At 35.9% G+C, this 27,359-nt stretch overlaps 1 protein-coding gene across 1 annotated transcript in view; it reads left to right on the plus strand.

The window, feature by feature from the left end:
• Positions 1–27,359, plus strand: part of CAMK2D (calcium/calmodulin dependent protein kinase II delta) — a 165,627-nt gene that overhangs the window by 48,609 nt on the left and 89,659 nt on the right. Inside the window, exon 3 of the mRNA XM_085309449.1 lies at positions 18,587–18,646. Within this exon, the coding sequence (XP_085165575.1) occupies positions 18,587–18,646 (60 nt within the window). The remainder of the gene's footprint in view (positions 1–18,586; positions 18,647–27,359) is intronic.

The following is a 27,359-nucleotide window of genomic DNA, read 5'->3' on the forward strand; positions in this document are numbered from 1 at the left end:
CCATATGCCAGAACAGCACCTTTGCTGTGTGCAAACCTAAGTCAGGCTAGAGTCTTCAGCAYCCAGATAAGATGTTTATGAGCGGTAACTCTCTCAGGATATATTATGTTAAAATCAAGTCAATAAAAAATTTCTTCTGGGCTTGTTCCCTATTCTCTTTTAAAGATTACATGGTACTTTTGGAAGCAGTGAGCTAGGATCTGTGTTGTATCTGTTCTAGACACAGGGCTACAAGTTGAGAATTTGGTAAATAAAGTGTGGGATATAAGGATTCTATGGGTTCAGCTTCTGTGAGTTGGGACGCTGCACACAACCGGACTTCTTGGCCCATCTGCTGTTCTGGGGATTTCTGAGCTCCGTCCTCCTTCATGAGAGTCCTTTGTGTCCGTCCTCCTTCATGAGAGTCCTTTGTGTCCGTCCTGCCATTTCTCTTCTTTTTCTGTTAGTGGTAGGTTAATCAGGGTATTGAAATGATTGTGCAGTTGCAGAGGCACAGGCAAATTTCTTCTTAGGTCCGTCAGCTGGTGAGAGCCATCCGCTGGTTGTCTGAAGCCTAGAGTTTGGCAAATGCACTTGATGCGAGTCTTTTGAGCAGGTGGCAAGGGCTCCGCAGGTGCCTCTGTGTCTTTATGTTCCCTGAATTCAATGGCACCTTCCCACTTACAGCTAGAACATTCCCTGACATTTTAGGCCTATGCAGAGGAATTATTATCCTCTACACAATACTTATTTCAAAATTGTTATAATTTGGCTAATTTGGAAGCACCAAAACCCATGGTTCCTACATCATAGGAAAGAACCCACTTCATCATTAATAGGTTTTTGTTTGTTAGTTTTCTTGGGGTGTTTAGTACTTCACTCTGAGAATTCAATATACCATTGTGCTGGTAGAGGTTCTGGCTGAATTTTGGATTAAATGACACTATGAAAATAATAGTAAGACTAGTTATCCTGCGTCCCATGTCATCCCTAGGAAGTGATAACACCTTGTTACATCTTGAAGCTGATATAATTACTCTTCATTTACTAAAGCAAGTTTTTATTTCTCTGTAATGATTCCATGATTCCAGCCATTTTTCTCATCTTTGAAGTCAATGCAATAATATGCTACGTTATTTAACGCATCTTTGTGATATTTAAAATTTGAGCTCTCTTAYGATTAAATTGTAGAATATTGGCAATGTGTTTGGGCAGGATGCTAGACTAAAAAAAAAATATGATATGATAATCATAGCATTTTTTCCACCTTTCCTTCCCTAGAATGAAGTATTGACTTTGCTTAAGAACAGCCTTTTCAGTAACTGAAATTGTCTAGCCTACCTATGCCAAATTCATGTTCATATCTCATCTTTATTTCTGTATAAATGCATAGCATTTTGATTCAGTCAGATGATTACTCAGCAGAAGTATTTTGCAAATGCATATTGTTCTGATCCCTAAACTAGATAAAGGGGAAGATGAGTTTTACTTTTCTTCTTCCACCTCTCCTCTTAAGAATTAAGAAACAACAAAAAGTCAGACAAACCTCCTTTCCCCAACATTACTATATTTTAAAATACTTTTCTGGAAGGAGTACTATTAAGTTTGACACATTAGCCCTTTTTTTTCTACACCTTTATATTTGCTGTGGGAAGATGTGTTTTGTAATTCTCTCTGGCAAAAAAAAAAAAAAAAAAAAAAAAAACCCACACTCGTGATATTGTATACCGTCGGTGCAATGGTTCCCAAATCCAGTACAAATGGTATCCAAAACCAGTGTGGATTTACTAGGCTGAACTGTCGTCATTTAAGGTACAGTCTGTAAGACTGCAGTTTAGCAAGACATCCCTCTTCAATGAAGTATTAAAGGGCAAGCAGGTGCTTAAGTGCATGTTAGATTGCTGACTTGATGCCTGAAATTTCAAGCATCTTATACAAACAACTTTATTCCCGAAACTATTATTTCCTGAAAACTTTAGTGAAAMTTTCTTCAGGAAATAAATTGAGAAGTGCACAAAATGGTTTCTGAATTCAGATTTAGGGTTATCTATTCAGGAGCAGAGTCACATAACATTCCTTCTGCAGTGTTGGTGTTATAAACAGAGCATGTGAAAATATGTGGGAGGGAATAATCAAGGAGTTGTGTTTTGCAGACTGACAACTTTTCATTTTGACTCATTGGAACATAAGACTGGAAAACAAAGCGCCTATACTTAATGTTTTCTCTTGTTATCACAGGTGGTCGTGTTATACAAGTCTTTAATAAATTAATCAAGTTCCATTTAAAAGCAGCTAGTTATTAAGCTGCTCACTGAGTTTGAAGTGTCCCAATTAGGATGAAGCTGTCATTAAATGGATGCGCTGATTCTTTTGTGCTGCATCTACTCTTTTTAATTCAGACATTTCTGACTGAATCAGAAAACATGAAGCTGTGATTTCTGTCAGTACATCAAACTTTCATGGGTATTAGCAAAGGGGRACATGTAGAAAGGCTTTCAGACAAATTCTCCAAGGAACTAAACTGTTAATTCAGCAGTGCGTTTTATTACAAATGATTTCAGTAGTAGAGTTTCAGAAGAATGTATGAGACATTTAAAATTTTCTTTGAATTGCTGTCCTTTAAACTCAGCTTTCACACCTCTGAAAACGTACTACGCAGAAGTGTGCTAAGTAAACTGAATCCCCAGTTGCTGGATTGTTACATAGTCCTTTAAAATCTGAAAAATAAAAACTACTATTTGACTGAAATGCATCATGCTAAACAGTTTCAATGCTTTTGGTTAGCTTAAATAGTTGCTCTACTGTAACTGTTGCTGAGACTAGACAAAATAAGCTTACATCCTCTGGAATACCCTTTGTAATGCTTAATGTCTAAACTACTCAAATATGAATCATTACTGAACAGCTGAATTCTAAATAAAGCATCAGTAAAATAAGACATAGGACAAAGCAAGAAATACTGTATGCATTCTGATATTTATCAGCAGAAATTCAAGAACTATAACTAGAAAACATATAGTATAAATGTGACAGCCAAGAATGAAAGGAGGGGGATAAAGTGAAGAAAAGCAAGTGTTGCCAGTGTTCAAGATGAAGAATGTCATTTTGTTTAGACATGGAAGAGGAGAACACAGAGAACAAAGGGATGGAAGGGCAAAATAGGAAGAGCTTTCAAAAGCAAGAATATGAATATCATGCAAAAGGTGATAAGTCAATGAAGGGGTTTTAGGAGGATCACCGGGTTAAAGTGGTGGAGAACTGCTGGTATGAGCTGCCAGCTAACAAGAGAGAAGAGTCTGAGGAAGCTGCACCATTTGAAGTTAGAGCACTGTTGCCAGCAGTGGGAAACTGAGRCTCTAGACAATGGGGAAAAAAGTGGCCCATCTCAGAACAACACATTTTAGGTACGGGTTCACTTTTATATACCCTAAGTTTTTGTATGCAGATCTGTCGCCATGAACAAATTACAGTCCAAAAAGAGGAAAATGCAAGATGATTTGGCTGATGGCTTTAAGTGTTTGCAAGCTTGAGTCATAAAGTAAGACACACTACTGCAGAAGAAAAAAAGATAATAAGGAGAAGATTTAGCATGAAAAGAGCTCTCAGGTTTTTCCTAGTATGGCAAATACAGGCCTTGCATGAAAAGATACTAGGAAGGTTTCAAACACTTCAATAAAATCCAGTCTGAGTCCTTAACTATCATTCTATTGGTCTCTTTGGCCTGTTCATTTTGAGCATCATTTAAAAAGAAAAAGTCATATAAAAAAGTGAAATCTCCTTGGCTCAGTGCTGCACTACTAATATCACATGTTATCTCTACTCCTTTTGCAGTTTGTGTTTAAATTTCAGTAGTGGTGCTGGGAACAAAAGAAACTTAGGAATAACCTATCCTTTTTTTCCCCAGAAGTTGTCTTAGAAATCAGGGCTTTAGTGTCTTCATAAAGTGGCTTGAAGACTCTTGTACCATCTCTGCATGTGTACTCTGCATGCTTTGTAGGCAGGAATGAAGTCTCCACATCTCTTATCAAATTTGCACATACTGTAAACACTACAATATTAAAATGGAAGGTGGGAACTGGAAGAAAGCCCTACAGGAATATTAGCCGACAGAGAGCTGCTGTTGCTGGCARCTTTCACAACTAAGCACAAAAAGGCCTTTTGTTTTCTTCATGTCTTGGAGCAAAATTGTGAAAAATCATCAGGTGTTGGTTTTATTCATTAGTTTTTTTCAAAGCATCTTGGATTAATCCATTTTGCTTTTCCTTGATACTTAGAAGGCTGACTTGATAGAAGGTTGTATATATACAGACATACATATATATGTCTGACAGAAATAACTGGAGGCATACTCTGTGGCTTAATTTCTGGTCTTTTGATGCTTTTGACCAATTACCTAGTAAGAGAATTGGCTCTGCTGTTGTTACTGTGCACTCTTATCCGTTACAGACCTTGGTATCYGTAGAGAAGATGTCTCTATAACAATGAAGAGCTGACATGTTCTTCTGTTCAGGAAACATGAGGAGGGGTTGGTCGGTTCAGTGCTCTTAGTGTCTGTAATAGCTTATTTATTATAAGAATGTCTCACTTTCTTAGCTATAAATACTAGGAAGAGAAGAGTAAGTAAAGATTGCATTTCAAATGTTTTCTGAGGAGCAGATAGTGAATGCTCAAGCATTCAGTTTGAAGAGGTGTGTGGGGGGGGGTGGAGGTGGGAGAAAGCTTTGGGGAGTGAAGAACCAGTATTCCTCAGTAGCTGCCTTCTGTAAAATAGTGGAAGGGGTAAGTGAGGTGTAACCCTTTTCWGTGGAAGATACAAAGGATTGCATGGTTATTTTTACAGGAATAAATGCTGTTCTTSTATTTTCAAATAGACTGCAAATGACTGCTGCTAAGTTCTAAAGATACTGTAAATTGCCTTTCGTAAGAACTAGCTCAGGCAGGGTCTAGTAATACTGTTGCCCTTCATTAATAGCTTCATATTACAGAAATCATCTGTTGTAAGTAATAAAACTGGACTGCTTCCTGAGCCTTAGTACTCCCTGGAATATCTAAAATTGCATTTGATGTAGTTACATTGTGTATAAACCACATTCCTAGACTTAAAGCTTAAGTCACTTTTGCAGCAGTTTTCCTCTTGCACAGTATTCTCTTAAGCTACAAATATTTTCATTCCATAATATTTAGAATACTTCATCATGCATTATATATTTGTTAGAGTTGTCAAAACCATAGGAGTAGTGGGGAAAGTTGTAGTGTTCTSTCTCTCCCACTGAGTTACAATGAGTTGATGTGCATAACTGCCAGAGAAAAATGTATTAAAAGACAGCATTTTGATAGTGCTGAAATGCAGCCTTTCTTTGTGTCTGTAGTTCTTTCTGTGGAATTTTTTAGCAGCTCTGTGGTTTTTTGGCATTGAAATCTGCATATGGAAAAGTTTGTTGTAATCTTAACATTTCAATTTTACCCACTCTTTACTACACACAGCACATTTATTTTCCAAGGGAGAAGTTGATTAACTACTTCTGTGCCACTGCATTGTAGCTACATTATCCATAGACTGGCTCCTGCCAGTTCTTTTTTGTTTTTCAAGAGAGAGAGGGGCAAAGTTTGTTTGTATTACATGTTATCTGTCACAAATCATGATCTGTCTACCATTCCCCTGAATGGCTAGTCACTTGGAGCCCACAACACTGTCACCACCACTGTGATAGGAAGAGAGCAGTACTGCTGGAAGTTTCCCCTTTTCTTAAAGCACTTACAGGCATCAGTGCAGCCTGTGAAACTTCTCCTTTGAGCAGATATATTCCTCTGAATGATTTAGTAAAAAATGAGAATACCAGGGAACTTGTGCATTAGCAGGAGACATCCTGACCTGAAAGTCTATAGCAGCACTAGATGCACTTGCTGTCTGGATGGAAAACTTTTAGAGCTGTGCCCTCTTTGCACACCTTGGAATGGATGTGATTTACTGTATGCTTCTAAAGTAGGAAAAGAAAGTCTCAATTAACTTATCCTCCTCCCTTCCTGTTACAAGTTAAAAAAAAAAAAATAAATCTGTTTCCACGTAAGTGATYCTGTGATAAAGAAAAACATAAAAGATTATTTTTCCTCAGTGGAAGGGTTTTTCCTCAGTTCACAGTCCTGCTAAGCTATTTTCAGTTCTGAACCCCTAACCTTACATGTATCTAGTGAACTCCTGTATGTAGTGAAAAAAGGTCAGATCTGAAGCAGGGTGTAAGCAAACCTCGGGTGCCTCAGACCTAAGTTTTGCCCATAAAAATTCCTGTTCCTCAGCTACCTAAATATTACTAGGGTTAGATGTCTTGCACAGCCCCACACTGCTAAAAGGTTGGGTTGTTAGGTTCTACCTGTTAACTTTGAGTGACTTGAAAGTACATAGAGCAGGGCATAAGTTCATCAAGCTAAAGGTTTGATGTCGTAAGTAAGCTCAGAGCTCTTTGCCAATGGATGYGCTCTCAGACAAAGGCCTTAAACACCTTTAGTTTCAGGCAAGAGTCTTCCAGTCTCCTTAGTTAAATGCAAGGGCTTAATCCAGTAAGATTTTAGGCGATTAGCAGTTACATTCTGTAACAGTAGTTTTGTGCACATGGGCCTTAGGGTGCAATCCAGACTTTGGCAGCTCTGCTTCCCTGACTGTGTGGAAAGTTTGATGTATCAAAAAGGTGACTGAAAAGCCCTCGTTCAAAGCCAGAAGCTGGCAAGCAGCTGAGGACCACAGAGCCTGCTGGTGAATTCACACTGATCCTCCGTGCTTTGGGAGATTTGATCAAGTATGCAGCTTTATGAGGCAGGCCAGCCAGTTTGCTCCTGATAGCTGATAGTTAGCTGTATTGAAAGAGCACCTGAAAAACTCCATATGCTTGTATTTGTGTTTCCCYGCTGTGAGCAAGTCCAAGAATTGAATTGCTCTTTGCCAGCATTGCTGTCTGAGCCAACTTGCTAGGATGAGCACCAGAGCTGGCAATAGAAGGAARAGAGGACACCTGCCAGGAACAGTGGAATTGTCTCTTTTGGTAATTAAGGTAGTTCTATGATCCTGCAAACCTGGAAGAGGCATCTACTGAGAGGCAGGATCACCTGAAATAGGAGTTCCTGCTCCCATAGATCCTGGCTGGAGATGTTTCCCTGAACCTGGGACTGCRTGAAGAAACTTCATAGAGGTGTAGGATTTCAGACTTGTTTCTGCCTTTGTTTTCTATTTCCTCATCTGTATGTCTACAAGTTAGATTACTATACAGTACCTGACAAAGAATAAACTTAGTCCTTTATTAGATTTGGTTACAGTAAAACTTTGATTTTTTTTTTTTAACCTGTATGTGTGCAGAAAAAGTTGGATGAATTTATGCTAGTAGGACTGTTCTTTCCTAGCTGGAGGTTTGCAGCCTCTGATTTAGAAAGTGCTTTTTAATACCTCTGTTCTCTGTGATTAGACAACAGCAAACGTTGCAGACGAAGGGCCTGTTCCTTAAGTAAGCCACCGAAATGAAGCTTGTTTGCTGTATTTCTGTTCGCATAAGTGGTGGTATTCACTGTGAGCATGTGCTTCCAGTAGTTAATTGTTTTTCTGGTTTCTAGTTGGTGATTAAAGTGTTGACTCTGATCTTTAAAATTTTAAGTGCTGTGAGACCGTCTTGTCTAATTAACCCTGTTTCTTCTCATGTGATATTACAAAACTTTGAGTCATGCTGGTATTCCATACAGTAGTTCTTTCAGCATAGAGTAAAGCAGGTGCTGATGGTGTTCTGCTTGAAAGATCTTAGCTACTGTCATTCACAAYTTCCTCTTGGTTAAATGTAACCTAAACTAAATTCCCTCAGAATGGAGCTATGTTGATTTACACACTCCAACATTTTGGCACTCGAATTTTGCCAAACTTTTTTTTCAACAAAACAGCATACGAAGTAAAATCTCTGCATTTTCACTTAAGATTGCAATTTTAAACAGAAAACTTATGTTTTAAATTTTTAGAGAAGCAGAAATGTGGAAAGAATGGAGTGGTTTTAATGGCTCAATTAAAGAATAAGATTAACTTTTRATAGGAGCCTTGTCTTTCCATGAAGAAGAAAGATGAAGCAAAATAAAATCTTTCTAATCAAAATAATGAAATACTAGGAAAAAATACAGCTATGTTCTAGCACATCCCAGTACCAAAACTTCTGCAATTGTCCTCTGATTTACATGAATGATTGGAACAAGACCCAAGGTGTCTGTGGTAGGCTATAAGTCATTCTACAGTACGATCTGTGGAACGTCTCATRGCACTGAAGAGTTCCTCGCTTTTCCTTCATTTAGGTGGCCAAATAAAARGGTCTAAAACCCTGAAGTGTGTTGTACTGTGTTGCACTTGGTAAGAAGCTACTTGCAGAGACTGTCCTCAGAAAGRCTGGGTGAACTGTTCGAGAAAATCTATGTTGTCTCACAATGAGTAACTTATGTTCAGTATCTGGAAAACTACAGAAGTGTGCTGACAATGAAAAGAGATAAAGGTATAAAAGATAGTAGCACTGTAGAGATTTACATAAATTGTTCGCTGTGCATGGAAAGCTTTCATAATAAAAGAATATCAGGAAAAACATAAAAAATACTACAGACTATTGTTAAAAAGAGGCTTTGCTTTGGAGAAGTTTGTTCCATTTTTAGATACCTTTATTGACAGGAGGTGAGCAGTAGGTGTATTCCTACCATTGTGATAAGCTCAATTTGGATATCTGTGCAGGATCAGCAGTTTGAAATAAAAGTCACAATACTGTATTAAAAGAGATTTATGCTGAAGACAAATWACGTTCCTCTTAAATTATGAAATATGTTATGACTTAAGCCAAGAGTACATGTATGGTAAGATCAATTATTCTGAGAAAGTAAGTTTTAATACCCCATGAACATTTTGTTTGTTACTGTATTTGCCTGTCTGATACAAACTCTGTAGAGGGAGCATTATTTTCTGATGCAGACTTCATAAATTGTAATGTGAGATTTTGGACTGTTAGAGTATCTGGTCTTGATGAAAGAAGTGAGATTTGAAATTTTGTTTGAAACAGGTTTAATTCAAGTCTTTATCTTCGTACAGTCAATATGTATTTATTGCAAAGATTTTCCTCTCATATTGATATAGCGTAGACATTTCACATTAATCACTGTCAAAAACTTGTGTGGGATTCTTGGGGTTTTGCTGCTTTTCAGGTAATTTCTCTAGTTATACTGATCATGGCAGGCCACTTCTTTCCGCATTAACTCCTAGACTGCTCCATACATAATGTGTGCATTTGGCCACCTTCTTACCCTTCGGACGTGTGGGAGCTGGGTGCCTGAAGTTTTTAGATTTGACCTCCCCTTCGATATTCACCTTCAAATTACCCATAACTGAAACCTGTCTGAAAACAGTGTAACAGAACTAGATACTTAAATAAAGCATTCACAGTTAGATGTATTTGTAAATAAACTGAGTGGAGAAAGGAACRCAATCTTTTCTAAAACATCTAGAAGACACATGCAGACTTTAAAAGCAAGTTTTCTTCTTCAGTGTCCCACAGGATTAAATTTGCTTTTGGTTCCCTCTATGAATATGTACATGCACCAGACTTATTCAGAAGGTTTTTGACACTCCTCTCACAACACTAAGGGTTCTTTTATTTCTTTGGAAATGCAGCTGTCATCTTCTGGGCCTTACTGTCCATCGAAGTAACTCGCTCAAGGAGGATTTAACTTCCCTTTCTACTACCTTGTGACACGATATGAATGGTGTGACCTGTTTCCTCCATTCGTCATTGAATGTTATATCAGCTATGATAACAACTACTTTGATACATGCAGCTAAATGAAGTAAATGCAGAGAGCTCTTTATTGTCATTTGTGTGACACCAGAAGCCATCTAATTGGCACCGGTTTCTACGCTGATTAAGTTTGGGATAGAAATCTAGGAGTACTGTCATGCAATCATTCATACTAAAAATAATAATGTAACTGCCAGATATTCCAGAGTAGCTGGCAGCATGTCTGAGAAAGATGTTTATTGTGACTTAGAAAAAGATTAGGCTTGACTTGTTAATAAATACAGTTATTACTAAATCATGCAATAACAATTTAGTTTATCATTCATATCTGGAAAATGCTGGGTTCTAGTATTTGTTATTTCTGTGTACTATTTTGTCTGTAAATAGGACCTAAATAGTAACCCTACATCTGCATGGTGTTACTTCAGAATCCTTTTACTAGAATTATAACTATRTCATGAATTATCTTCTTGTTTTATGACATGGTCTGAAGCAGCCCCCATATGCACAGCTACCTTTGGCTTTGGAAAAGCAGGGCCTGTTCTTGGTTTCGTATGTAAGCTGAAAGTGTGAGTAATGATCACTTTTTTCAGGGAAGCATACTAGGGGAAACATTAGAGTTATCACTATGAAGTTCAGGAGGCAAGAAAAAATTACSTAGTTGAATAAATGCAAAAGAACACTGGTCAGTTACAGTGCATGTGATACTGAAGTATTTCACTAAATGAGAATGTGCAGATACTTTTTTTTCTTTTTTTCTTCTTTTTTTTAGAAGAACAGTTGATTGTAAAATTTCAGTGGCATCAGTGGGAGCCAGTGACTGTCAGAACCTTGCTCTAAAAACTTGCTCTAAACTATTTTTCAGTTTAATGAAAATGATCCGTTGTGTTGTCAGTTCAGAATTTATTTCATTTAATAAGTTGTGCAGTAATGTTTACTTGTCCAGTTTTTTCACCTGTCCACTAGAAGAAGAATAATAGTTGTAAATTGTTCATTGTATGTACCTCAATGTACATCATGTGAGATATATTCTGAATCACCTTATCAACATAGTACCCATCTGCTTTCTGTCRATTCAGTTTAATATCTCCCGGGTGGTATGATGTGATATACTATCCTACATAAAAAGAATACATTAATCAAATAGATTTTTCATTCAGTTAAATGACCAATGAAAATGTTTAGTGAAAAATTAATCATATACAGTGTCAGTTCAGAAGCTGCAGTAAAAGAATTAATAGCAAGGAAACCTTAAAAATTTACACTGTGTATTCAAAGTCAGACGTGATGTGCTTTATTATATCTCTGTTATTCCGGAAGAATCAACACAGGATGAATTTAGCACTTGATAGAAGATACTCAAACACCTTCCAGATTTATAGCTACACTGTATAATCCTGTAAATGTGAACTGAGGCAATATAAAATAGCCTTTTAAAGCAATGCTGGTGGGCACTGGAGGTAGGCTGTCTCATGCGAAATGATCATTTTGTTTTTTTCCTGAGACAGTAAAAKAATTTCCAGCTTTCTTCTAAAGCAAGCTTACTTTAGTTTGCATATCAGACTATTGTCCTGTGCACTGTGTATACTATATATACATATGCCTGTGTCTCAAGCCTGCTACAATGGAGTTAAAAAATCTTATCATTAAACTTCAGTGGAAGAATTTATGTTTATAAAATAACTTTTTGAAKTTAACTTCCTGGATTTTTTTCCTTTTTATTTTTGAACTTCTGAAATTTAAAATATATTTTGAGGGATTTTTTAAACATTAGCATTAGAAACACAAAAGAGGGTTAAGCTGACACATCTCTTGGAACTGAAGTAGGCTTTGAGGCCTCTCAGAGAATTATGACAGTTCAGTTGGCAAGTGATGATTTGCTCAAGAACTATTCCTCTGGGCAGACGACTACATACTTGTAAATATTGCGAGATTGTGCTGGTACAAGACTATAAAAATTAGATTAATTATTAAGATAAATAGAATTGATTCAATCATTCTTACTGTTGAAGTTAACCAAAAATATTGGGAAATACAGAGTAGAGAATGAATAATGGAATTTCCTTTCTTATTCTTCCTCCAACTTTAAGAATTGTTTTACAGACTTTAGGTGCTAACTATATTAAAGAGGGAGTTTGCTTTTTGTATTTAATTTCAAGTTTGTTGTCATAGTTTCTTTTAAACATATATATCTATATGTTACAAGATACAATATTTATCTAAACATGTTGAAGTAAGGGTTGAGCTCCCCCCCCCCTTTTAGCATCTGGTGCTAAATTATTGGCCCTAAGATTTGTCATTCATAGCAACTTTTTCTTAAACTTGTCCATTTCTTAGTCTTTTCAGAAGTAACCTGCCATGCAGTTACTGTGACACATGATAACTTTAGTTAAGGGTAAAGCTTCGTGTTTTCAGTTTTAGCATATTCTTAAAACTCCAGTGCAGTTTTATTTTCCAAAAATGGTTTTCCAGTAGTGGATAATTTGCAATGTTTACTGCACTTGCATCACAGTAAATGTTGTAATCTAATGTTCACAAACTTTATTTGAAAAAAATACAGTTATTGTAGAGAAAACAGAGTTGTGCTCTGCTTTTCTGCTGGGTTCCAAAAACTCTTAGTAACTTTTTTTTTCGAGAAAAGAGTATTTTACTAAGAAAACTTACACTTTTATTGGTATGATTTGAATGAAAACTGATGAAAACTGCTAGCTTTTTATGTTTTATTTGTTTATTCTTAAAAAAACAAACAAACAAAAAGCTTCCACAACAGAGGGGAAAATATACGGAATAGTTCCCTCCTAATTAATTGATACTTAAACATGCTTAAACTACATGTTACTTGTTTTTGAAAATTAGTACTGTGGCTTAATTCTTTCAAACATTGCAGAATAGTGTTTATGTTTCTAATAAAATGATACAATTATCAACATACCAGGTTAGGTTTGTGATCTAGCAGAATATATGGATTTTGCTGAGCAAGTATATTTGCTGTATGTTTCTATATTTTTTAAAAATACTCTGTCTTTAGAGGCTGATGCTTTGCCTTGCAGCTGTATTTTTTCTTCCTTAGTTGTAGAGGAACTTGCTAGAGCAGCATTAGTCTGTGTATTTGCCTTAATCTCTGCTATTGAATCAATGCTTACTTTATCAGTAGCTGATTTTTGAAATATCTTTTACTTTCAGAGTAAATAATATGCCTTTGTATTTAATTTTATTAGATAATGTATTTCCATACTTATCTCCTCACATTTTCACTTTTAGTCATTTCAGCATTTCCTCTCTGTGGTGTCCCGTGTCCTATTATTCAGGGCATTTTGATGTTTCCTTAATATTCTTACCAAATATGATTTTTGCTGCCTTTTTATTCTTAGASTCAGTGGTTCTCTGATTTAGATTACAACTGGACTCATGAAAAGTTCCTATATAAATGTTCCTTAAGTTTTTTGCAAAAATGACCTCTTAGAGTTGTCTGGTTATGCATACTGATTGTTTTGCCTTTTGGTTTTGAACTGCAGGTTTTGTGTTGGTGAGTTGCCAGCCTGTTTGTGTTTGAAACCTGTATTCTGTTCCTCTTGGAATAGCGCTTTGGCCTTCCTGTCATAGGATCCCTTCTGTTGTGTCCATGTGGTAGTTCTTTTTCCACAAATACAGACTGCCTTTTCTTCAATGCAAAAAATGTATTAGATGGTGACAACCTCTCCTTTCCACCCACATCTCCTATTTGTGGAAGCCTCCGGACAGTTGGTGTACTAATTCAAACTTGTTACAGTAGTTTAATAAGTTTAATAATTTTTAATAAATTAAATAAGTTTAATAATTTTTACAGGAATTCTTGCACTGAAATTCTTTGCTGTTTTTTGTTGACCTTTCTGTTGACATAATCGACTGTGCTTACTGAAGTCTTCATAGAGTGTGCCTTAAATGGTTGGATTAAACAGTGTGCCTTAAATGGTTGGTTAAGTGTTCGTTAATTGAGGATGATTACCTGATGTTAAATTGTTAAAAACTTGCAGGAGATCATACTTAATGTATCTATTATAGTATTATTTGATATATGCTAATAATTTGCTTTCCAAATGTGTGTAAAWTAGGTCTGTCTGTCTCACTTCACCTAGATTTGTGTGAGGTTGTCTTTACAGAGCTGGTTTTGAATGTTTCAGACCTAGAGTTGCCTGCTCAGTGTCTGTCTGCTGTAAGTATGTATGCTGTACCTGAGACATCTTCATTTGGGGATGGATGGAATTTTCCTATCCATCTTGTCCCTGTATCCCCATGCACTCTTAAATGTTGTAGTTGGGAGAATTACTAATCTTACTGTGTGTTAATACGCATATATGTTTCTGTCTGATTTCTATACAGACTGTATTTTGGTGGTATTATGACACCTCTCAGAGGTCAACTTGCTCACTATTGTTTATGCTTAGAGTTTCAGGCCTACGCCATGCCGTATTATGACACCTGGGTCTACTTGCATAACCCTAACTTTTTAAGAAAATTTTTAGTAAGTKCACTAGGAGGCTATAATAGCTGAACTGTTGCCTGGTAGCAATTGCCTAACGTATTTAATTTGTTRCAATAACGCAAAAGAGCTGATCTGTGATTCTGTTTATCATTTTTATTTTCTGGTTTTTRTTGCTTGTCATATGATCACCAACATAATATTAATTATTGATAGAAATAGGTGCCTAAAATGTAACTAATTTTTATAATCTCTCTCCCCCCTTTCTGTTTTAGAAAATGTTGCTGAGGTCATTTACAGATTCTCACTTCTTAGATACTTTAGGCAAGATGTAAAAAGTTAAATGTATTTTATGGAAATTAAACCATGTTTATAAAGAAACTACTGGCTATATTCATTTGTTCAAAATAAAATTTAAATTTATTTCTGTATTTATATGACCTGTCCTTCATCTTCAACAAATAACACTGCTTCTCAGAGTTTTCTTTAGCATACATTTTACTTACTATTTTTATGCTTTTAAATTAGAAGTTTTCAGCATAATTAAATCTGTGTAGAAGTCTTTGTGCATGTTTGTAAATAACCTTGCTTGTGTTGTATTTGATAATCCAGCAGGTAGGCATGTGTACTTATGGTATTAGATTATCCAGGGAGAGTCGGAGAGATTAGATTTTGCATTCTACGATRTATTTCTTTATTCTCCTTCCTCCTTACAGTACAGTTTATTTACCATGTATACTCTTGTATATATTAATTGGTGTGAATGAGCCTTTAAAGTCAAGCCATGTCTGCACCCTTACTACRGGGAGAAAGGAAGAGACTGATCTTGTGGAGAGTGTTGAAAGTCTGAGAGATCTGTAGTTTATTTTATGAATCATATTTTATTGAGCAACACTTCCCCTCCTTCCCCCCCCACAGCATCAGAATACTTTTTAGGGGCTGCCGTTTGGAGATGTCTGGTATCTGTGAATACAGTGTTCTGGCTGTGTTTCAGTCTTCCTACTTGCAGGGAATAATAACTTACAGGCTTCAGTTAGTGGTTTAGGATTGGTCGCATGTAATATCACATAATCTTATCACTTGAGAAATGTAGAACAGTTGTACTTTGCTCTAGTATTAAATCAGACAGATGCTTTGAGGCGATCAGTTCTAATGAGAAACTGGTTCACACCTATTACAGAGGAAACTGAAAGGCATGAGCTCCTTTTTGTTTCTTTTTCTGTGGAGTTCTTCTCTAGAAGATGCTAAAAAACTTCCAAAGTTCATCAACAAGTTAATCTTTGATGTATTTTATGTTGCCATCATTTTTATATAAGCACTAAAGAATCTCAAACGGTTGTTTTCTTTATATCGTAATCACACTTAAGAGGTGTTGTCTGAGATCAGGACCTAGTTGTTCTGTGAATTGTGCAGACACACTTCTTAAAGTGACTAGCTGGTTAATTAAGTCAATCAGGTGCAGAAGAAACAGCACTCGAGATCCTGGTCTAATCCTTACTACGCATTGTTATTGCGACAGCCAAAATATGTAAGTAGCTTTAGTAATCTAGTGACTGAAACACTAAGCTGGAAGGTACTTGCATTTTGGCTCCTGCTCCCATCACAACATAGGTGTTCTGTGCAGGGGATGCTGATGCATTTTACATGAAACAGTCCTTGCAGCAGGGAACCTGTGCCTTCCTGCTCCAAAATGGGTACTCAGTATCACTGGCATGGGCAGTTAGACACTCACTGCTGTTGTCTGTACCCACCACGGTCATGCCTCTCTTCCGAGGAGTCTTCCCATCCTAATTAAACAAGCAGTGTGTACATCAGCTCCACTCTGGGTAGTCTGAAGCCAGAGTGATCTTCAGGAAGTGAAGTTTTGGTTTCATGGAACAGATTTTTTTTGGCAGTGCTACCAAAGATTTACACTGTTGCACTATACCATCTTGTCTMATTTGTGCTGGCACAACTGTCTGTGTAGCTATTCTGTGAATATAGCTTTCCCRCTTTTGGGACGACTGTGCTGGTCTATAATTAGATTAAATTCATTAACAGGGGTAACACCCAATGTTTGACTTGAGCAGGAACTCTAAGTATACTTTCTGCAGAACTCGATGCTGCCTGTGTTTTAAACATACCTGGAGATCTTTGTCATCCCTCAGCTGATTTAGGAAGGGGAACTTTTCAGATTCTGGTCAAGTTGAACAGGAGAAATTATGGCACAGAAGAGAAAGGGAAAGGAAGAGTACCAAGGCTATTTATGGAGTTGAACATTGACTAAAATGAGGATTTCAGGATCACACTGTTGTATTCAGGCATGTAAGAAGAGTAGGCTTAAGGATTTTTTCTTTAATTATAATGAAGAACAGACACTGTAGATCTGTGAGAGTTGCATTGCAAGATCAGATAACTTGCTTATTCTTACTGTAGTATTTTTGATGCCTAATGTTCTTTTGTAGATTAAGGTTYTGTATTTTCTGGATATTAGTTATTCAACTCAAAACTTCTTGTATAGACTACAAGTTTTATGAGCTGGAATTAAAGTTAAGAGTTCTTTTAGTTGTTAGGAGTGCTCTCAAATGTAGTACAGATAATTAGGGTTGCAGAGGTAGTATAACCCAAATTACTTGCATGACATCTGAAGTTAGAGCTCCTGTGAAGGATTGATTATTATAACATASTTGGATATCAAATTGGAGCCAGTTAAAATAATAGCACTACTTCATCTCCATGTTCATTTTAGAGTTTATTTCTCTTCTGATTTTAAAAAATTATTTTTAGCTAATACTGTAAAGCTGAATTTGCGCAGCTTTCCTGCCTCTTGATGAGAGCTTAGTGTTCACAGCTTCCATAGAAATTATACTGCAGACAACGAGGATAAATGCACTAGAAGTTTGTTGGCATTATAGGACTACAGTAGGCAGTAGCTGACTRTTTTTATATCTCTGTAAATTATGTAATTTGTTGCCTGAGTTACCTGTTCCAGTTGGGGGAGTGACGGTGAGCACTGTTGCTGATAATTACAAAATTGGAAAATCAGTGTCTAAAATCAGTCCTGCCTTAGTTGTATTAATTTCTAAAAACTAAAATCTAAAATACTCCTTTACTACTCTATGAGTCTGTCCAGTGTGTTAACTTTGGATTGTTAAATTAATATGAGTTAGGAAACGTTAGGAGTTTTATTCCACTTAGCACAAGTACTTTAGCCTCATATGCAATGCAAATAATATGAATGTGGAGATGATTTTTCTTGTATGAGTGTAAATATAAAATTAAGTATTTCTTCTCACCATATTTAAATTATTTCAGGTTAGCTGTTCRTAGGTAATCTGTTAAATAGTTTAAAAAAAGAACTTGGATTCTGTTAAATAGTTATTAATGATAGTCTTTTTGTCTTCATCCTCCATTCATATTGCCTGAAGAAAGCTTTTTGTTTATTAGCTTGTGTTGCAAACTATAGATTCTGTATATGTTGTACACTGCTTAACACTGGACATTTTAACATGGCTTGAGACCTCCAAGTACTTCCAATATAAAAAATTATGCACACACTCCCAAATACTCTATCATTTATCATATAAAACAAGTACTATATTACAAATAGAGCAGTAGTAATATTATAAACAATGAAGCAAATATTATAAAGTTGTGGTGTGTAAATAAACAAACGAGTAAAATGGAGCTCTATGTAAATAGCAGTATTTTATCTGCAGAAGTGTCAGTTTACCTCAGTGGTGTACAAGAAAAGTTCAAGCCTAGAGCCTGCTGCTTCTGCTCAAAAAGGTTAAAATGAGTCAAACCGCAGGGAGAGTGGAAGCCAACAGATGATACAGCTGGCCTAAGTATCTTCATGTTAATGAATAATCAACCTGTGAGAGAGATTATACCTGCTGGGAGCATAACTGCTGGTCATTGAAATTTCTGAAGCATCATATTGTATTGGGAAGGTGTTATGGCGGAAATGCTGGCATTCTCTTGGGGCTGTTGCCACCTGTTGAATTGTGCACATTGTACATTAGAAATCATTAAAGCAATTAACAGGTTAAGATATAGGGTGATATTAGAGATTCAAGACGTCTTTTTTTTGATTCATGCTATAACATGATTTATCACCTGTTTATTATAGTCATGGCRTGAATTATTTCCTGCTCTCCCCATTAAGTAAGCAGCTTGATTTTTCTAATGTAACAGTACCTGGACTAGTCCATTAAAGAATCAGTAGAATGCAGTAATCTATCTCATCATTGCAAACAGTTTGAATGCAAAATCGTAATGAAACTAAATGAAGCAGGTATATTTTTAAAGACTGAATCATACACTGATTTTTTTTTCTTAAGTAATATTAAAACTATTTTGGTTTTCTTTGTTGCAGATCACCAGAAACTGGAAAGGGAAGCTAGAATCTGTCGCCTCTTGAAACATCCCAATATTGGTAGGAACATTTAATTGCTTTCTGTACTAAATATCAGTTCAGAAAGTTGAGGAGTTTGAAAACAAAACAGCATGTAGAAATAGCAAGCTTGAAAAAGTTAAATGGCAAGACTATTTCTTTCAAATGTGATATTACTTTCAAATTTCTCTGTGAAAAGTAATGTGCCAACAGAGCATATAAAGCTGGTCTCATCTCTTCTGAGCTATTATTTTGCCATCAATGAATTGTCTGTGCCAGGTGTTTGGGTTTTTTTGAGCCGTGTGTAGGCGGAGGATTGCTCATGGCTCTGAGACTTGCAGAAAGATGTCAGCTAATAGCATATGTTGCAAAATGAGACAGACCACTGTAGATRAAGTTAGTGCTGTTTTTACTCGGATGCTTATTTTGTCATGTTTTGTGTTTGAGATTCTGTCCATCTGTAGAAAAGATATGTAGAATCGAAAGCTCCTCTGCTTTTATTTCCAGAACTGCATCTTTTCTACTCCAGCATTCATGGAAAGTATTACGAAAAGATTTTGGGGGAGTTTTCTGTTTCTTTGTGTGTGAAACAGTAGGAGCAGATAAGTACCTTGATCTTGAAGGAGTTGGATCTGGATTTTTCAGACACTGGGTTGTCTGCCGAGGTCTCTCTGTTACAAGAATATATGCTATACCTGAGACATCTGCAACAGAAGGGTGGGATTTTCCTGCCTTGTCTTTCCTTGTCTGTCTTTCCCCATGCACATTCTTAAAAGTTGCTGTCAGGAAACTGGAAATCTTGCTGTGAGTTTTAAATTAACATGTGTATTTGGCAGTCTGGAAAACACTTGACAGTTTGCTTGCATTCTTCCTCATTAATCTTTCTCCTTTCTTTTTTAATGGACAAAAGTTGGTCTTGGTTACATTTTTAGACTAATATGATTGTTTGGTGCTTGGGAAAGAAATAGTTCTTCCTTTTAATAGTAATTGTAATTTGAAAACAAAAACATCCACGGTTCAAATGAAACGTTCTGAAAGGCTTAGAGGTTTCATCTGCAAATTGGAAATGAGGAAAAGTAGCGTTACCTGTTTTGTTTTAAGTCTTTCCATTTTAAATTTTATCCCAACCAAAATTGAGCGTGGAAAGTGATTGACAACAAAGGAATGTGCAACTTACTGTAGAATAGAGGTGTAAGTCATCTTCAGTTTTTGAAAGCAATGGTTACAAATATAGTGCTAATCTTACTCTACAGTGTAGTTTAACTGTGCCTTGTGTGATTATTATTAGAATATATTCATCAGATTGTTCAAGCCAAGGAAGTTGAATAGAAAACAATAAACAGAAACTGATATGAAGTGGTAGTGCTGAAGTGACACGACAATTTTGGTGACAGTTCGTGTTACATAAGTCAACACAAATTTCATGCTTTGTTACCTGTGCCAAGGTAGATATTTCATTCCAAGGATTAAAAACAAAATCTTTTACTGCTGTTGATTCCTTTTCAGAAAAGATACCATATTCTAGATTTGTATGAGAGAAGATGTTTTGGTTTTCATGATGCAGAATTATATGCCAGGGTCYTGGCAGTGTGCATTGTACTCTGCAATTTTTTTAATTTCCCCTATAAAATATTCTGCCAACCATAGCAGTATATCTGCCTGAAAAAACTTTAAATAGCTTGGTTATCAAAGTTTCCTGTTCAGATAAATATAGTAGTGAAGGCTACTTTCTATCTGGTTTCTGTCTTGGAGGAAAATCGTAAATGTGTTTTGAAAGCAAGAAATTGGTTTGGTAAATCAAAAAAGGTAGCTCTTTCCAAAGTAGTAATTTCAGGCCTCTGAAGTTGCTATTGCATAAGGTACTGGGTTGAACACTTCCATGTTTACATGTTGAGCTGATTATCTAGTCTCCACCTCAGCCAGATCTCTACCATTTCCTTCCCTTTTCCTTCCTGCCTCCCATGCAGTTTTCCCATGCTTAGCTTATCCAGCAACTAGCCAGCACCGGTGCACTTTCCTGGCCCTTGGACTGACCCAAGGGGAGGCTACTGTACTCCAGCAGTTTGCTTTCTATCCTCCTCATTGCTTCCGCAGTCAGAGAGTAAGCCTGTTGAGGGAGATGATCGATCTAAAAATTAACCCTAAAAACATTCTAGGTACATGTTATTTGTACACCAAACTGAACCTTTTATTTGTGGGTTACTGTCATGTGCCATTWAAAAAAAAAAAAAAAAAAAAAAAAAGTGAGCTCCAATGGGTAATACTCCAGCACACAGTAATGCACTCAGTGAAAAAGGCAGTGTATACAGTAAGGCAATTCAGATTTAACAGCTTAGATTAAGATGTGTTTTATTTGTCTCCAAATGGTAATGATTAACATTTGTAAACAAATTTTGTTTTCATTATATATGCAATAAAGAGTAGGCTTGTTTAAAAATATTAGCATGTTCGTGAATATAAAACACATACCTTTTATCTACATTTTCTCCTGAGTTCCCTAAAACTCCTGAGTTTCCAGTAGCCTAGAAAATAACAGATTTTTGAAAAGAAACTCTCATGTGTACAATATGTACAAATATGTATAATCTATGAAATAGTTATAAAATACAGTTTTGCAAGTGCAGTCTGTATAGGAATTTATTGGACAGTTACTCATAAAATAATCAGTGTTTTTCATTTTGTCTCAGTGTAGATTTTGAGTTGCTTGTGTTTTTGAGCAATATTCATTCATTGTAGAATAGTAGTTTTCTAAAGTTAGAATCCAGTAATCCTTTCTCTTTTCGTTCAGCGTTATTATTCTTCCTAGTTAGTTAGATTAAATCTCAATTTCAAAAGTAACTTGAAGGTCAGTTTTTGAATTAACTTTATTTCTAAAATAATACGTATATAATAATACTCCTTTCTAGAGTGTATAAAGGTCTCTTGAGTTAATTATCTTTCAAATGTAATAATATTTTGAAACCGTTAACAGATGTATTAGGGTGAAAAACTCTAGTTACTTTTTTGAGACTTTCCCTCTAGCCAGACAAAACATCACAGCTGTGATGAATCACATTTTTAGATTTCAGCCTGTGAGTGAGCACATTTTAGATTTCATAAGAGCAAGATTTTTGTCTTTAGAGAAATTAGTGGACTTGGTAAAACTGTAGACTACTGGAAATATTTTCWGTTTGTCTTTCTGGAAAACATATTGACACAAGATTCTGAAAAACTTCTACAGATGACTATTTTTGTATTTCTAGAGTGGATGTCCAATTAGTAGATAACAAGAAAAGAATTCAATAGTAAATTATTTCATCATGAGAAGAAAGAATTCAGATTATCTGACACATCTATTTTCGGCTTTCCAAGAATGTCAATTTATATATATATTTCATCTCTGATCTGATGGTTTTTTTAAAGTGAGTGCTGTTGTGCAGTTAAAATTGAAATCTTAAGATGGCATTTGAAAAAGACTTTCAATTTAGTCGGTATTCATAGGCAGTATACTTCGAAAGTTCCTCTGATATTGGAAGAGGAGGCTTAAAATTGGACATGACTATTTTCATTTTTTTTGATATAGCGTTGGAGCAAGAGGTCTGGAAAAGGGAGAAAAAATTAGGAAAAGACCAAATGTGAATGCTTTCTTCCAAAGGATCTAAAACTCTTAAACTTGTATATAAAGGAAGTATGCATGAAAACATTTTGATTTCGGTTCCTGATTTGAATCTCCCCAAAAATCTCTATAAATATTCAACACAAAAAGAGAGAAAACTAATGTGTGTTTTGTGCTGCCTTTATGGAAGTACTTGTGACATAAGACCATCATTTCAAGAATCAATATATCTACTACATTTTCACAGATAATACATTTAAGTGTATAGAGCTTTATTCTTCRTCTGAATTATGTATTGAACCTTTCTATTGGAAGAATGATTTTTGAACTATTGAACTGTGCAAGACAGCAAATTCTGAATTCATGTATGAAAATTTAAATTGCTGATGATTATTCTCACTATACAAATGAAGGAAAGCTGACTAAATCAAAATCCAGCTATTTAGATTTTTCAGATTCTCACAAATTGAAGTCCATGATAATTTATTTTAATATAGAGATGATGTACTACTTGATACAGATATGCATATCTATGCGTAGTTAAGCATATAGAAGTCTATAGTCATTTTTATGCATGAAAAATTGCTTCTGAGGTGGACATAGATCTTGTCGTCTGCACTTGATATCCTTGTAATCAAGTGTATAAATCTGACTAATAGTGTCTACTGCCTTCTCYAAGATGTTTGTTGTACTACTATATTACTGTGTTATTTGTATTACTGCTGTACTGCTGCTGATATTTTTATTATGGAAAATCTGCATATATATTAGGTAGATTTAAGAAATAGTCACAATGAAAATGGTAATTCTCATTTGATGGGATTATTGGTGATGGAATGGTAAAGAAATCTGRTTCAGTGTTTTTATCAACAGTCTTCACAAAAATTGAAGTGGATATCAAAAGTTTGATATGGTGGGGTCATCTGAACGATCAACAAATAGATGTGAGATCACATATCTAAGAACAAAGAATGTATATCATTCTTAAAAAAAAAAAAAAGAAAGAAAAAAAAAGAAAAGAAAGAAAATGAGGGCCTACATCTCGGAAAGTAGTGTCTTTGAAAAGACTGTGATAACAGGAAATAACTGCTTGAACTGAGCAAACATGGTTCTCAGATGCAGAGAAGTAACAATCAGGAAGAGGGGAATAGTGTTTATTTTTTTTATCTACCCACAGAAATCACTTCTAAATTACTATACTGAGCTTTGGCACCCACGTATCAAAAAATTTGATCTATTTAAAGGAGGTGATTTCATTTGCCTACAAAGGTAACGTAAAAATCTTTAGGAAGAAGTTTGGTAGGAAGAAAATGCAAAAAAGGAACATGACAGCAGTGCTAGAGTTAAAGATAGAGTCACTTTTCTGGCAGCAGAAGTAATCAACCATGAGAATTACTTAGGAGTGCTGTGGCATCTCCTAATATGAAGTCTGGATGGTTTTTTTTTTTGAAGCCCTATATTAAGACTTGTCTATAACTGAAGGTGCTCAACTGAAGATGCTATACTGCTATTATTCAGAATTTTGTCCAGGCCATTATTTGTATTTTTGAGGAGTAATTAAAGGATAATTATACTATTTCTTCAGTGCCTAAGAAGTTGGATAGTCCTTACTGATTGTTGTAAATCCAACACAGAAGTGTCATGCAAATCTTCCTTGTGGAAGATGTTTTCACTTCATGTATAAGTGTGTTCCAAGATACCTTTGAAATCATAGAATCAGTAAGGTTGGAAGGGACCTCTGGAGATCATCTAGTGCAACCCCCCTGCTCAGCAGGGTCACCTGGAGCATGGTAGACAGGGTTGCATCCAGGCGGGCCTTGAAGATCTCCAGAGAAGGAGACTCCACCACCTCTCTGGGCAACCTGCTCCAGGGCTCCGTCACTCTCACAGGGAAGAAATTCCCCCTCACGGTCAGGCGGAACTTCCTGTGCTTCAGTTTCTGCCCACTGCCTCTTGTCCTGTCACATGGGACAACAGAAAACAGTTTGTCCCCATCCCCCTGACACCCTCCCTTCAGGTACTTGTACACATTGATAAGATCCTCCCTAAAGCAGAATATCTCTAGAGACTGTCCAGAGATTGCTTTGCACATAACTGATTCAGTTAGTTTTGCAGAGTCTTTTTATTTTATTCATTTTTTGCTTCTCTATGCAGATATCTAGATGTGAGGACTAATGAATGGCATGGAAGAAATATCTAAAGGAAAAGTAGATCCATACTTCATGTTCTCATTTTTCAGATCTCCAACGTTTAAGACTTGCAGAGTGTATATATGAAGGTTTGTTTAGAAAATATAGAACTTTCTCATCATTTTCACCTACAAGTATTCCTTAGCAATACTCATCACTTCTTTTCTGACTTCCGACTCATCTCTCCTCTGTTCTATGTATCAAATAGTTATAGCAGAAAACCAGCCACTGAACTTTGTATTTAAAAGAAAACATACRTTTATTTTGATTTGCCAAGATTCTTCTGAGTGAATAAAAATCAGATTCACAAAATCCATAATCTTGAGTGAGGTGATTGGCAGAAGAATGCAGAATAAGTTAAAAACAAAACAAAGGAACCTGCATAAAACACAGCTATGTTGATATAGCTGCTTTCCTGTTCCTAGAAACATCCTGTTCTTTGATTCAGCCAGGTGATACAAAAAAGTCTATGTGGACCATAACTGTTCTTTTGATAAATGGAAGGCACTACAAAAACAGTAAAATATCTTTTTTAAAAAAATTAAATGGATAGTATATTTAGTCTTCATATATAAAAGTGTATTCTGAATCCTCTAATACCTTTAGCTCTGAAATACTACAAGAAAATAATATCACTGTTTATAGGTTTTCTTTTTTTACTTGCTATWGCTTTCTAACAAGAGAGTTCAAAATGAAAGTCATGAATGTGGGTTTAAGCTTTCTGTTTGGCGAACCTATTATTTTTTCTTTTCATTGTACAGCCCAAGTTGTATCCAAAGCTTGCTTCTTTACTGAACAAAGCACACATGAAGGATTTATGTATCCATGTGCAACTATTACAGCTGTTACATGTAATAATGCTTCCAAATTTCTAATTTACAAATTTGGAAAGAAAATTTGTAAGGAAAATAATTGTTTCCTCATAATGAAATCTATTGTTGTTATTCTCCTTTCTAGCTTTATATTCTTTTGGTGAATGTTAATTTCCCAATGTTACCTTAACTTTAGGTTAAAACTGTTTTTTAGCACTCTCTGATTTCTAATTTAGTAATTGTGGTATTTTCATCAGCATAACACTATTACACCATCTTGGTACTTATTTTGATATTGATGTTTGTAAATCTGGTTTATGAGATCTCAGTAGCCAGATGATACAAATCCCAATGCAGTGTGAAAAACTGCTGATTCAAACCTGCTGAAAATGTTTTTTTTCTAAATTGAGTTTGCTTCTGCAGAGTTTATGCTTAGTGGGTTGGCRTATGCCTAAATCAGAGTTCTGCTGATTCCATCCGTAGCTATTGCAAAGCTCCTACCTTTACCTTCCCTCTACCATTTGATGAGAGCTGTACACAGCTAAAGTTGGAATAATGTGTGTAATATATGGTCACTGTCAGTAACCATAATCTTCTGATTTTCACCTGTGATTGAAGCTGCCCTGGCAGTGCCAACATATCTGACACATTAAGGCACATCGTTCCCTTTTTGCTGCTGTTTCCTCCCTTTGTTCTATAGATGTTGTAATAGGATACGGCAAGAAGACAGAATCCATTACCCAACTACGTCAGGCTCAAGTCTGACATCGATGAATCTTCATCTCCTCGCAAAAGGCTGCCGCAGATTTTACTGACATGTGGCAGCCTTTCAGGTGATAAATRAAGTTCTGCTGGCAACAGGACATGTTGTCCCTGAATGGCTTTCTAAGCCAGGATATTTAGAGGTAACTAGGACTGCCAAGCTGAAATAGTGTCGTGTCAGCTCTAATAGTCCCTGAACCAGTTGTGTGCAGATCTGTTTGCATAGCCTTAATCAGACAGGAGCTGAGGTGGAACTGAGGTGTAGTATGAGCTGCTATGATTTGGAGGGCAGAGTGACAGAAACTTTTCTTGTACCTGAAGAATATGTACCTGAATCAACTTACAGGAATATGAAGCAGCATCTTTCCAAGAAGGGGTGGCTTTGCCCTTCTTGCCAAGAAAGGTCAAGAAACAAGCTAGATGCAAGACAATCTGGGACATGGGGCAAAAACGCAAATTACTAAACTGATTTCATAAATGTAAATGTGTTAGTTTCTATTTGCAATCTAGGTCTAGTTTCCATACTTTGARCTAGAATCTTCTCAATAAATTGCCCAGGGAATTGGTAACACAGAGACTTGGCACTATACTTCATCAAACTCTACACCYTTGTGTTCAGCTCAGTTATTCAAATGCATACTCTTACTCATAAAGAAGGGGAGGAAAGGCCGGTCTTTCAGTTTTTTTCCTTTTTCCTCATAGCCACGCAGTATCAGCACAGAACTTGTTAAATGCTTCATGTGGAAAAGAAAAACTTCATCTTCTATTTATTGTATAGAGGATAAATAATGATATTTGGGGTTTTTTGTGTCCTCTGTGTAAGACAGTGTGTCCTTTATATCTTATTTTCCCCAAGTTTGTGCATAAGACTTCACATAAATTCACAGGAATCTGAGGAGAATCACTTCTCAGTGATTCTGTGGAACAAATATGGAACAAATATGGATTTAGTAAATCCTTTCTGAATTCATGTGAATTACTGTAGCAAAGTCAGGAGTAGCTCAGCTGGCATTAGTTAAGTTATTGTATACATCAGATGTGAAAAAAGAATTAGGCTTATTCAGATCTGCTGCATGTAGTTCTTTTAGCACAGTACTTTTCTCTGAGCTTAATTTCTCATTTCACTATTTCACTGTTTACAGCAACAAAAAATTATTACAAACTTTAAAGCTAATAACAAAGTTCTTTCCCGATGCTGTGAAAATAAGCAGATCCTCAACTATATAAATTCATGCTCAAAAATTATGTCCTCAGGAATATATTGTGTATATACAGGTTATATACTTCTAGGTTTTTGTTTATCTCTTAAAGAAACAGAAATCTATGGGACTGATGTACATAAAAGATACCACTTCCTCTGTCTTCGTTGCTTAGATGATCTCATCCAGTCTATCAAA

This window comes from Rhea americana, unplaced genomic scaffold, assembly GCF_003343005.1.
Source record: "Rhea americana isolate MKP2758 unplaced genomic scaffold, rheAme1 scaffold_106, whole genome shotgun sequence".
Lineage (NCBI taxonomy): Eukaryota > Metazoa > Chordata > Aves > Rheiformes > Rheidae > Rhea > Rhea americana.